The sequence below is a fragment of the Equus caballus genome, chromosome 19 (genome assembly GCF_041296265.1).
Source record: "Equus caballus isolate H_3958 breed thoroughbred chromosome 19, TB-T2T, whole genome shotgun sequence".
In the NCBI taxonomy this organism is placed as follows: Eukaryota; Metazoa; Chordata; class Mammalia; order Perissodactyla; family Equidae; genus Equus; species Equus caballus.
This window is the reverse complement of record NC_091702.1, coordinates 33,619,906-33,633,855: the sequence shown is the minus strand read 5'-3', so window position 1 is coordinate 33,633,855 and position 13,950 is coordinate 33,619,906. Positions and strand designations below refer to the sequence as shown.

Genomic DNA, 13,950 nt, shown 5'->3' with positions numbered 1-13,950 from the left:
ACAAAAAGGTTAAATAACTTACTCAAGATCACAAAGCAATTTACATTTATCTATTGGGAAAAAAACTAAGAATTCATGAAAATGTTACATTGTTATCTCTGTGTGGTGATATTTGGGGTGATCTTTATGTTTTTTATAATTTTGTGTGTTTTTCAAATTTTCATAATGCATATGTTATTTTTATAATTAGGAAAAGCAATAAATGTTGTTACTTTTATTGCTCACAGAAAGTCTCTCACCAAAACATAATTCTAAGCTGGTTGAGTAACACCTAACTCAAAAATATGGATGAACTTTATCCTGAGATTTTATATTGTAATGACTCATGCACTTAACAAAACTGTGGATCTAGATTTCTGAGAATAGGGTTGGTGAGCAGCATCATGCAAAGAATGAGAGGGGCTGACTCAATCTCAGAATTTCTATTCCCCTTCTCTGAGCTTTTTAATTTTTCTAAAGGTAGAGTTGCTGTCTATCATAGGGAAAGACAGATTTTAGAAGATTACAGGATTCCTGGTAAAGATTTTTTTTGAGGATTTTCTCTCATATCGTTCTACATTTTCCAGGCTGTTTTTCCTTTACTGTGTCTCCAGCCAAAGGATGAAGTGTTTCATGGGCCCAAACAGACTCCCTAAGGGTTTTCTGGTACTTTATTATTATGTAACCAAGGCCAGGTCTTTTCTCAATTCTCTTTTTCCCTTGTCTTTGTGTCCTTAGGTTTTGATATCCGTGGCTTCAGTGCTCCTAGGATCTCTGACTTCACACTGGGAAGTTTAGTAGATGAATTACAGAGAAACAACAAGCCCGTGGTGGCCGCTATCCAAGGCTTTGCTTTAGGAGGGGGACTAGAGCTGGCCCTGGGCTGTCACTATAGGATTGCCCATGCAAAGGTAATAGCTGAGGCTCCCTATGGGGCTCGGTATGGGGAGCTTTTCTTTAGGGAAAACTCTAAATACAGTCATAAGCATCAGAGGTGGTAATTTTAAATGCGTAGCTTACTAGTTGACTACTCAGGTATTTCTAGCACTGGTGTTCAGCTGTTATGTACCAGTACAGTAGTACTGGTGGTTGAAATGTTGAAATACGTCCATTCTGGTTGTAAATAACTGCTACCCTGAGCCCCTGACTGTCCTTTTGCTTCCCCTAACCCTAACTGTTGGGCCTCTCCATAATCCGCCAGCTAAAGGGAAACTCCTGGGTCAGCAGAGGGTCCCCAGGACTCTGCTCCAGTAACTGTGGCTCATGTTAGGTTCCACTGAGGCAAGCTCATGCAGTAAAAGGTATTAAATATTTTAACTATCACCCCTGAGTATGCAGACTTATTTAAATTTTCATTTCCTATTTCAAACACTTCGGTTTTGTGGTCCCTTATAATTATCAGTACCTAAGAAGACAAGTTTCTGTTGGAAAACAGCGCAAAACTAGTAAATGTATTTCTTTCTGGAAATAAATTTATTTGGGCTAATAGGCACATAGAATGAAGTCTGTGATACCCCAGTCTTCTAATGGTAACATTTTTGTAAGTAATATATTTTTCTAATTACAAAGATACTAGTCATCATTGTAATCAGACTGGAAAATGCAGGAAAGTATAAAGATGTAAACTAAAATCACCATAAACTTACAGTTCAGAAATCACCACTATTAACATTCTATTTTATTTCCTTCTGATCTTTTTCCCATGAAAGTTTTCTTCTTGCAGTTTTTTCCCTTTGCAATCTTATTTTGAAAAACTACATTTGAAATTTTGTTGTATTTCATTTACTTTATTTTTCATACTAATGTCATATTTAACCTATTATTAAATATTCTTTATCCATTCTGCCAATCTCTGCCTTTTAGAGAGTTTAATCTCTTTATGTTTAATGTAATTACTGATAAGGAAGGACTTCTGCCATTTTGCTATTTGTTTTCTATGTCTTATGTGTTTTTTTGTTTCTCCATTAATGCTTTCATTTGTATTAAATACATATTTTCTAGTCCCCTTTTAATTCTCTTGTTTCCTTTACTATATATTTTTGAGTTATTTTCTTAGTGGTGGTTGCCCTTCGGATTACAATTAACGTCTTAATTTATAACAATCTACTTCAGGTTAATGTCAACTTAATTTCAATAGTATACAGAAAATTCATCCCCATACAGTTCTGTTACCCACTTCCTTTATTGTCACAAATTATATCATTACACGCTGTATGTCCATCAACATAGATTTATAATTATTGCTTAATGAAGTGGTCTTTTAAATCAGATAACAAAGAAGAATTATAAAGAAAAAATTACATTAATACAGTCTTCTATATTTACCTATTTAGTTGCCGTGTACTATTGTTTTTTATTCCTTCATGTGGATTTGAGTTGCAGCCCTTTCATTTCAGCACGAACGATCTCTCTTAGGGCAGATCTGCTAGCAACAAATTCAGTTTTTGTTTATCTGGGAATGTCTTAATTTGCTTTCATTTTAAAAGGCTAGTTTTGCTGGATGTAGAGTTTTTGTTTGACAATTTTTTTTCTTTCAGTCCTTTGAACATGTCATCCTACTGCTTTCTGGCCTCTGTGGTTTCTGATGAGAAATTTGCTGTTAATATTATTGTAAATATTCTTTAAAAATATCATTTTAAATGGCTGCATAATTTTCTGTCTTATAAATATACCATAATAATTTTAACCATTTCCCTATTTAGTTTTAATTTTTATACAAGCTTATAAATAAAGACATATATCATAAGCGCTCCTTTTTTTGTGTCCCTCTTACCATGACCTTTTGCACACTGAGTGCAGATTTAAATTACAAGTAATAATAATTCTGGAGGTGGGGATGAACAGTGGTGGAAAATATGGTGATTGACTGTTAGGAAATCCTCCTGTGAGAAAGGCTCAAATATTCCAGGTATTTTGGAGCTGTTGGTGTCACAGTCTGGGTAAATGGCAATCTGTATTTAAGTACCATCCTCTTCCCATCCACATACCTGTAAAATGACTTAACAGAGCTTTAGACACTTTTAAATGGCCAGGAGAGGCGCGCGATAAAGGACTTAAGCTCACCCTCTTGTCTAGACTGAGGTTGCTGTCTGACTTTCCTTTTTTTTTTTGAGGAAGATTAGCCCTGAGCTAACTACTGCCAATCCTCCTCTTTTTGCTGAGGAAGACTGGCCTTGAGCTAACATCCATGCCCGTCTTCCTCTACTTTATATGTGGGACGCCTACCACAGCATGGCTTTTTGCCAAGCAATGCCATGTCCGCACCTGGGATCCAAACCAGTGAACGCCGAGCCACCAAGAAGCAGAATGTGCGAACTTAACCGCTGAGCCACTGGGCCAGCCCCATTCTTTTTTTTTTTAATAGCAGCTTTATTGAGGTATAAATCATATACCATACATTTCACTCATTTAAAGTGTACAACCCAATGGTATATTAGTATATTTACAGAGTCATGTAACCATTACTACAGTTGATTTTAGGAGACTTTATCATCCCAAAATGAAACTTCGTACCCTTTGGGAATAATCCTCCATCTCTCCTCTCCCCTAATCCTAGGCAACCACTCTCTGTCTCTATGGATTTGCCTATTCTGGCCATTTCATTTAAATGGAATCATACAATATTTTATCTTTTATGACTGGCTTCTTTCACTTAGCATAATGTTTTCAAGGTTCACCATTCACCCATGTTTTAGAATGTATCAGTACTTTTTTTCTATAGCTGAATGATGTTCCCTTGTATGGATATGCCACATTTTATTTATCCAGTCATCGGTTGATGGACATTTGGGTTGTTTTTCCTTTCTTAGCTTTTGTGAACAATGACACTATGAAAATTTGTGCACAAGTTTTGTTGTGGGCCTGTGTTTTCATTTCTCTTGGTTGTATACCCAGGAGTGGAATTGCTGGGTCATATAGTAACTCTATGTTTAACCTTTGAGGAATTGCCAAATTGTTTTCCAAAGTGGCTCCACCATTTTACATTCCCACTAACAATGTTTGAGGGTTTTGTATTTTCCACATCCTCTCTAACATTTGTTATTGTCTGTCTTTTTTATCATAGCCACCCTAGTGGATGTGAAGTGGTATCTTGTTATGGTTTTAATTTGCATTTCCCTGATGGCTAATGATATTGATTATCTTTTCATATGCTTTTTTGGCCATTTGTATCTCTTTGCAGAAATATCTATTCAGATCCTTTGCCATTTTTTATTGGATTATTTGTCTTTTTATTATTGAGTTATAAAAATTCTTTGTATATTCTAGATATACGATTAGCAAATATTCTCTTCCATTTTATGGGTTGTCTTTTTACTTTCTTGGCTGCCTGGCTCTTTCAGGGTTCTGTAAAGCTGTTCCTGGACACTCTTATTTTTGTTGGCTGAGACAGGTCATAATAGAGTCAGAGAAAAAATATGTAAGAAGCTAGAGATGTGTTTCAACCTGAAGACTTAGGGACAGCACGGCTTTGTTTGAGTTGTTAATTAAAGGAGAGGGTCGGCGCTAATTAGCCTGATGGAAACTGTTACTAAATTCCATAAAACAATGTTTTTGAGAGTGTGGGAAATCCAGGGGAATGCTTGCCTTGACTCTGAACATATCATCTCATTTTAATGACCTTTATACCTTCAACCTTTGATAGGCTCAAGTGGGCTTACCGGAAGTCTCACTGGGACTCCTTCCCGGTGGTAGAGGAACCCAGCTTCTCCCCAGACTCATTGGAGTTCCCGCTGCACTTGACTTAATTACCTCAGGTCAGTACAAACCCTGCCAACAGCTGTCTAGATCAGTGTGAGGAACTGGACTAGATTTAGAAAAATCCTGGTTTGACTACTCCTTACGCATGGAATCTTCAGAGGATAGTTTAACTTCTTTGACTTTCAATTTTCTCAGCTGTAACATGGAAAGAATACCTTCTCCGAGAGCTTCCCAAACGTTCCCAGGAAGATCAAATATGAGTGCTGTCTAAATGAAAGTGTATACAAAGCACAAATCACATTTAGGATTTTATTATAGTTCACATGTCTATTCATAGACACTGGTCTTCGCATAGAATGCATTATATTCAGATCCAATTTAGAAATTGTGATATAAACAAGAATTAAAACCAGAATTTCCGAGGAACGTTTTCAAGTTTTAGTGTGGAAATAGCTGTATTTTTCATTTCCAATGTATTAAGATATTAGCTACAAATAGAAGTTGTTCTGTTTCAATAGGGAATGTGAACAGGAGAACGATAGATAACATTTAGAGGCCCTGAATTTGCCAAATGCTGTAAGATGACATATAAAGAGATTTCCAGTTGGTAAGATTGGAAGAAAGAACATATTACAACTATTTACTCCAAACAGGTATAAATAATTATGAGACCTTGGATCAGTCACCTTACCTTTCGTGCCTTAATTTCCTCATAAATGTGGATAATAATAGTACCTACCAGATGCTTGTACAGTGTGGTAAAGTTAATAAGTGGATACATACAATATGCTCAGAACAGTCCCAAACATGGTAATAACTCCATAAGCGTTAGCTATGTAGTATTATTCCCATATCTGTCTTCTTTGTAAAGAGGAAGATTGAGTAAAAATAAGATGAAGATCTTGGTAACAGAATATATCCTGAAGAATGAACAATAAAAAGAGCACAAGCTTTAGAATCAAATACCTGAGTTTGAATCCCAGCTCTGCCACATTTAAACAATATGCCTGGTGCAAGTTAATTTTTGTTTATTCATCTGGCAACTATTGTTAATCTTCTCTCATATGCTGGGCCCTGTTCTAGGCATTGGGCTCATAGCCGTGAGCCAAACCCACAAAATACCCTGCCTTCATGGAGATTATATGGAGAAAACAACAGTGACAATAATCATCACTGTCATATTTCATCAGTTCAAAAATGCACAGTTTTTTCCACATCTTTGAAATCAGGATGCCTCTTATATTCATTGTGAGTCATGGTTTGATTGATTGCCAGTGTTTTTTCTTTCATAGTTTCTGTGAGTTGGGAATTTGGGAGGAGCTCAGTTGAGTTCTAGCTCAGGGTTTCTCATGAGGTTGCAGTCAAGACATCACCTGAGACGATAGTCATCTGAAAATTTGAGTGAGGCTGAAGGATCTACTTCTAAAATGGCTGACTTACATGGATGGCTAGTGGTACTGACTGGTGGCGGGAGGATTCATCACCTGTCCACAAGGACCTCCCCCTAGAGCTGCTTCACTGTCTTCACAACATGGTGGCTGGCTTCTTCTAGAGTGATCCAAAAGACAGCAAGGCAAAAGCTGCAATATCTTTTATGACCTAGCTTTGGAATCACACACCATCTTTCTGAACTATCCTATTGATGATACAGGTCTTCCCTATTCAACGTGGGAGGGGGCTTGAACTAAGAAGCTAAACCCGCTGGAGGTTGCTTTGGAGACCACCTACGACAACTGTATACTCACACATACGCCTCCCTATTATATAAGTAATATGTATAGTAGGTTAAATGGAGATCGGTGCTAAGAAGAAAACACAAATCAGAAGGGGGAGTATAAAGTGGTAGGGATGAGGGTGGGTACTATGTTAGGTAGGGTAGCCAGGAACGGCTTTCCTACAAAATAACATTTGAGTAAAGACCTGAAGGAGGTGAGGAATCTTATTATGCCAATATCTGGAGGAAGATATTCTACACAGAGAAAATAGCAAATGCCAAGCCCTGAGGCAGGGGCAAACTTGGAAGGTTCGAAGAAAAGCAAGAAGGTCAATGTACCTGGAGTGAAGTGAGTAAGAGGAAACGGAGTAGGGGATGAAGTCACATCACATAGGGCCTTGAAGATTATAGAAAGAACTTTGGCTTTTCTTCTGAATGAGGTAGAAAGGCATTGGAATATTTTGAGCAGAGGAGTAACATGCTGTCACTTAAGTTTTTTAAAAGATCACTCTGGCTGTTGAAAATATATTAATTAGAGGTAAGGGAAGAAATAGAAAGACTAGTTAGGAGGCTGCTATATAATAATTCAAGGGAGAGATGAGGGGAGCTTGGACCTGAGTGTTAGCAATGTAATTGGTAAGACATGGTCAAATTCTGGGTTTGTTTTGGAGGTAGAGCCAATAGGATTTTGTGACAGATCAGATGTGAAAGAAAGAGGAGAGTGAAGGATGATTCTAATGGCTTGAGCAGCTGGCAGGATGGTGCTATTACTGAGATGGGGAATCTCTGCTGGTAGAACAGGTTGTAGGGAGGGATCAAAAGAGCTCAGTTTTGGATGTGTTAATGATACTGAGCAATGGGCTGGCTCTGCTCACTGCGATCTGAGCCAATTAATCACAACAAGTTAGAGATCAAGAAAGGAAGTTTAATTAGATTAGTCGGCTAATTGGAAAATGGGTGACTAACATCTCAAAAACTCATTTTCAAGGATCAGAATCTTGAGGCAGTTATATAGGGAAAATAGGCAGTAAGGAGGGAGTTTCCTTCAAGTATGATGGACTCCAGGGTCTTTTATTGTTCTATTTTATTGTTTTATTCTTCTGTTAGCTGTCATGGATACCTTGTAGGCGTGTTTCCTGCCTGTGGTCAGCCTGTTTCTGGAGAGAAACTCATAGAACAAGGTTTTAATTTATCAAGCTATTCGGGAGTACGTACTTAAATGGAAGCAATAAATCAGGAGAGTGTGTGAATTTTTTAGAGTACGTGCAGAGCAGTGACTAGTCACACAGAGGAAGGGCAGGGGCTATTTAGCAAAACACGATGGCCTCACTTTTGCTCACTTACATTAAGTTTGAGAGGCCTATCAGACATCCAAGTGGAGATATCAAGTAGACAGTTGGATAGACTGGCCTGGAGTTAGGGAGAAAGGTCTTCTGAACTCCTCTCAGTCTCCATTTTCTCATCAGTAAAACAACCGCATAGTTGTTTTAAGGAATAATGAAATTACATGACAAGCTTCTGTCATATAGAAGACATTTTATAAATGGTAACTGTGGTAATGACCCCCCAAAGATGTCCCTGTTTTAATCTCCAGAACCTGTGAATATGTTACCTTAAATTCAATAGGGACTTTGCAGATATGGTTAAATTAAGGATCTTAAAATGGGAGATTATTCTGGATTTTCCAGGTGGGCCCAATTTATCACAAGGGTCCTTAGAAGAGGGAGGCAAGAGGTCAGAAAGGAGAGAAGATACTACGTGGCTGGCTTTGAAGAGGAAAAGGCCACAAGCCAAGAAATATAGGCAGCCCCTAGAGGCTGGAGAAGCCAAGGAAACAGATTCTCTCTTAGAGCCTCTAGAAGGAAGAATTCTACTGACCCATTTTAGACTTCTGACCTCTTAAACTAAGATAGTAAATGTGTGTTGTTTTGAGCTACTGTGTTTGTGGTAATTTGTCACAGCAGCCATAGGAAACTAATACAGTAACTATCCATAATGATGATATTAAGAATCTTGCATTGTGGTTTGGAAAAAAATATTTCCTGAGAAAGGATGCTAACAAAAATTGTTACTGAAAGTTGAAGATTCTCTGTTGATGTGAATGAGGAAAAAACACCAACGTTGTAGGAACTATCCCCATAGGAAATTAATAGGTAAATAGATTTAGATTAAATTAATAAGCAAATAGCTAACCTTTATTGATCGTCTGAAATCCGTAAGAGAGGAAATTATGGAGAGTGGAGTGATGACAACACCAACCACTGCTTCTCCACAATTCCCTTAAAGTGCTACCTGAAAATGACTGAATCTTTCCCAGTAACCACAAAAGATATGCTTGAGCACGTTGCAGTTCATTCCCTGATGTAGTCTGTGTAATCAAGGGACAAGAACCACAGTCCCCTGCTGCTCCTTCTGCTTGTATTTTCTAGGCCCTGTCCTCCTTGTTCACTGAACAGCACAGAATGTTTCTGCTCTATTCTTGCAGAGCTTTGTCCCAGCCCTGATGGGATTCTTTATGATCATTCCTGGGGCAGGAATGCCCTCGGGCTCTAGACTTTGGTGAGATGCCTCGTACCACCCAGAAGGCTGGGGGAGAAGTTGGGGATCCCTCTTTATCCTGCCTGCCTTTCACATTTAGGTCCAGGTGGGTTTTCTCTATGTTAGTCGAACAAGATGTTGAGTGTGAGTTTTAGTACCCAGGGCTCCCAGGCAGCAATAATAAATATTTACCAAGTATCATTCCATGACCAAAATAAACAAACAAACAAAAATCTTAAAACTAAACCCAAGGGGCCAGCCCGGTGATGCAGCGGTTAAGGTTGCATGTTCCACTTCTTGGCGGCCCAGGGTTCGCCGGTTCACATCCCGGGTGCGGACATGGCACCGTTTGGCAAGCCATGCTGTGGCAGGTGTCCCACATATAAAGTAGAGGAAGATGGGCATGGATGTTAGCTCAGGGCCAGCGTTCCTCAGCAAAAAGAGGAGGATTGGCAGCAGTTAGCTCAGGGCTAATCTTCCTTAAAAAAAAAATTAAACTAAACCCAAAACCTAAAATCTGTGAAAATATTCTGTGATATAAGAAAAATGAAACATAAATATGAGTCTGCTGAAGCAGATTAAAGAAAACAGAAATTTTAGAAAACTCACATTATTCTAAATTAGAAAAGAACATATTTTACGTATTTTTAAAATAAGAATACCCTGTTTAAAATCAAAACATTAGCCAAATCCTTTCTTTTTGAAGCAACAAAAAGATGGCATGCTAGAAGAGAAGAAAACTGAATCAGTAACATGGAGGATAAATGGAGACGTATTTATAGAATTCAGGAGAATTTAACAAAAAGATACATAAAATGTAAACGAAGGCAGCAGAGGTGGAAAGTATATAATAGAGGTCTCTGCTGTGAGTAATAAGAGCTCCCAAAGCATGAAGCCGAAAGGTGAGAAGCAATAACCAAAGGAGAAAATAGAACAAACTCTTCAGATATGAAACAGAATCAGATTATATTTGAGCAAGCATACTATTTTCCTGGAAGAACTCGTGAGGAGATATCAATGCTCTGATGTATTTTGGTAAAGATTTTACTTTCAGGAAATAGAATGCTACAAGCTTCCAAAGGATAAAAACGAAACACAACTAAAGGTTACTTTCGAAATAACTAAAATCACTTCAGTCACAAATAAATTCTAAATGTATGGAAAGTTCATATAGAAGGATGCTATACAGTCTTTAAAATGATAGTCTAAATCAGGAGTTCTTAAACTGTGGTCCAGGTATTCCTGGGTGTGCCTAAGATCACTATAGGGGGAGTCAATGAAGTCAGAACTATTTTCATAAAATGGCATATTACTTGCCTTTTCCACTCATTCTCTCACAAGTGTACAGTGTAATTTTCTAGAGGTTATTGTATGCCATGTGATACCAGAACAGACCGAGTGCAGAAGCAGATATGAGAATCAGCTATCTTCTATTACTTGACATGAAAGAAATTTGCAAAAATATAAAACAATGATACTCATCTCTAAATTTTTAAAATTTTGAAAATATAGTTATTTTACATAAAAATGTATTTATGCTAACATGTAATAGGTTTATCATTGTTATCTTAAAGTGATTTAATAAAGAAAAATTTTTAAAGTTCTCAGTCTTAATTTATAATACAGTAAATATTGATAGGAATAATCCACATAAACAAAAGCTTTTTAGAGTCTTCCATAATTTTTAAGAGTGCAAAGAGTTCCTAAGATTAAAAAGTTTAAGAACTGTTAATTAAATTCACATTTTTGACACAGAAACTGCAATACAAAACTGTGTATACATGATCCAAATTAGAAAATAATCTGAGTCTATGTGCATAAAAAATGCTTTTTTTTTCTTTTGGGGAGCGTGTTATAAATCCTATAAAGTAAGAAAAGGTAGTTAGAAAAACTAAAAGTAAGTTAACTTTCTTGTCTTCAATAAATAAAGTTAGCAATTGATTTAATTTACAATGATATGATAAGTACTCTTAAGAAGGTGAGCTGTTTTAAGTATCTAATGCAGAATTCATAAGAGGATGCTTACAATCCAACATACTACGTACAGAAATTCAAAGCACATGAGACAGTTCATTCTGCAAAAGATAAAATAGAAAGGAAGCAAAGAAGCATAAAACACAGGGGGAAATTATAATTGTGTGAAATGAGTCTGTAAATTCTGAGGTTTGCAAGAATTAAAGCATGTGGGGAAATACTGCGACATTTTGTGTCCCTGTTTTCAGCATTAAGTCTGAAAGGCAAAAGCATCTTGGGAGAAATCAGGAAGAAATCTGGCTTCTTTGACAAAAAGAAATGAAGTGAATTAGGATTGGCCTTTTCCAAAGCACTGCTGCTTATAGAAATATCACTATTTTTAACATGATGAAGAGAAGAGGTAAAAACAGTAAGAATATGATGGATTTTGATTTGCATAGAAAAGGTCACAGTCAATTAGGAGAAAGCTAACATTAGAATCATACACCTATCTTTTTAAGTAGTCTGTATAATTTTAGGGGGACTTTAAAATGACGTCTAGAAAGGGTTCCATGTAGAAAAATTTTTCTAAAGGTTGGAAAAGAAGCCATGAAGAAAATTGGAAAAAAATTGAGATTACTCAGCTTGGAGAAGAAGAGAAAGCTCAGCTTCATTTGCCCCCGGGGTCTCTAGGCATGGCTCTTATTAGAGTCTGTTGGACAGTGGTTGTCGTCTACACTGAGGGCAGCACAAGAAAAAACAAGTTTAAGTCTCAGCCTGAGGATTTGGCTTGGATGTACAGAGCCGTGTCTTTAGGTCCTTGAAACAGAATAAAAGTACCCGGCATCTCGTTGACTCTGTAAGAACACTAGTGGTACTCTTCCACTTTTGTGAAATCCAGGCCAGAAGAAATCATTACAGCTGAAGGAATTTTCATTTCATCCTGTGGGTAGCTCGCGGTTCTTGCTCAGTTGCCCCAAAGATCTTTTTAGTACTCAGGTTTCCATCGTCCATTTTGTGTCCATTTGGTCCCCTAACCTGGGGAGGGTGATTCACTCACCCCTCACCCGTGATTTTATACACAGGAGACTTGACCTCTGAAGCCCCTCACCCACTCCCCACCGTCCTCACCCTGGGAGGAGATCTGGAAGCCTATTTTCAAAGGCACTTCCAGAAAACTGCCCAAATATTGCTGTTACAGAGTGACCCCTGCCAAAAAATCATTGAGCTGCTATCTGACCAAGAAAACTCATTTGTAGCTCTCTGAAGCACTAATAAGAACCAGGCGTGGAGGGTTTGTCTCAGAGATGGCATCCACCAACACAGTCCGTAAAAGCAGTGAAGACTGTGAAATTGTTGCCGCAAAGACTTGATTTAATGATCGCTTTTCAGAAGGCAAGATGGTACTGGCAAGGAAGCAAGTAATGTATTGTTGTCTCCTTCTGTCTGACCCTGTGGTAAAGGATGCTTATATCCCTTAACCCCCTACTTCAGAATATGCAGACCAAATTACATATTTATACCTGGTGAAGAACTCAGGAGTGATGCTCATCAAATGTCTGTAACCCCCTAGAGCTGCCGTTCTATACTGGAGGCCTCCAGTGCCGCCACTGGACGATAGATCCTCCTGGCAGCACTACTGGACGCTAGATGCTTCTGGCGCCGCCACCACCAGACACGAGATGTCTCCACCTGTGAAAGGAGATTTGAGCTGTTGCTGCTGCCTAGTGTCACGACTCCAGGCTAAAAACTCTCAATAGAGCACTCTGTTTGCCAAGCTTGGGGTCACGGGCCACGCCGTAGCTGCCACAGGTCTGCAGGAACAATTGTCTGATCATCTCTGCTTCTTTTTTAGCTTCTGTAGTAGGAGGCAGGGCTCCAAAGCACATGCAATAGCGATTCCACAAACTAGGGAGGGGTTGACATAATGGGTAGCCAAAAAATGGTAGAAATACGCCCCGTTTGTCCTGTGTAATTTTGGTTACAACTTACGTAATGTCAACTTAATCACTAATTTTCTCCCTGTCTACTCAACTATATTTATGTTTGAGGACTTTCTTTTTTTTTGTTTTTTTGGTAATCAATGATAGCCTCTGGTAAATGTTCTTATAAGATAGATATTACTGCTACTGTTACCACCTCTATTACTATTATCAAAACCCAGTCATCTCTTATATTTATATAGAGATTTATAATGTATAAAGTGCTTCTATAGAGATTTATAGAATATAAAGAAAATGTATTATTCTCACTTGATACTCAGAATTACTAAGGTAAGCATAATTATTGCTACTTACCATTGAGGAAATTGTGGTCCTGGTGCAGTTGCTCGTCACACAAACAGTAAAAGGTAGGGCTGGAGCGTGCATCCACGTTTTCCGGTTACCTCTGCAGTGATCTTTTTACTGCAACAGTCAGTGTGGTGCTGATTTATTTTGTTCAATAATAGGTGTTTATATCCAGGACAGATAATCTTCCCTACTAGAGAGAGTAATCCTTTTGCTTTAATCTCACATCCTTCCTTGGCTTGTTTTGTTTTGTTTTGTTTCAGGAAGATGTATTTTGGCAGATGAAGCACTCAAGCTGGGTATTCTAGATGAAATTGTGAACTCAGACCCGGTTGAAGAAGCAATCAAATTAGCCCAGAGAGTTTCCGGTAAGAAGATAATAATAAAAACAACACAAGATTGGAAAAGCTAAATGTCTGTTTTAATAAGGAACTCCTGAAATGGTTTATGGTACATCCATGCGATGGAATATGATACAGCTTTAAAATGTATGAGAAACTCTATGCATTGATATGTATGAATGCCACGATACCTTATTAAGTGAAAGAGCATCACTGTGTAGAGCGGTTTACTATTTGTGTAATAAGAAAGGGGGGATGGGATCGAATGTTTATATGGGGAGAATGTATATACATAGCTATTTGTCTATGTATAAGGCATTTCTGTAAGGAGCCGTGAGAAATGGTTACTGGTTGCCTCTGGGTGTGGGGCTGGTCAGCCAAGGAAGCAGTTGGAAGGAAGTTTTTATTGTGTACTCTTCGTTACCTTATGTATTTTCTA

At 38.0% G+C, this 13,950-nt stretch overlaps 1 protein-coding gene across 1 annotated transcript in view; it reads left to right on the top strand.

Moving 5' to 3' along the window:
• Positions 1-13,950, top strand: part of EHHADH (enoyl-CoA hydratase and 3-hydroxyacyl CoA dehydrogenase) — a 53,451-nt gene that overhangs the window by 19,397 nt on the left and 20,104 nt on the right. The window contains exons 5-7 of the mRNA XM_001498736.5: positions 718-890; positions 4,622-4,733; positions 13,434-13,538. Of these exons, the coding sequence (XP_001498786.2) occupies positions 718-890; positions 4,622-4,733; positions 13,434-13,538 (390 nt within the window). The remainder of the gene's footprint in view (positions 1-717; positions 891-4,621; positions 4,734-13,433; positions 13,539-13,950) is intronic.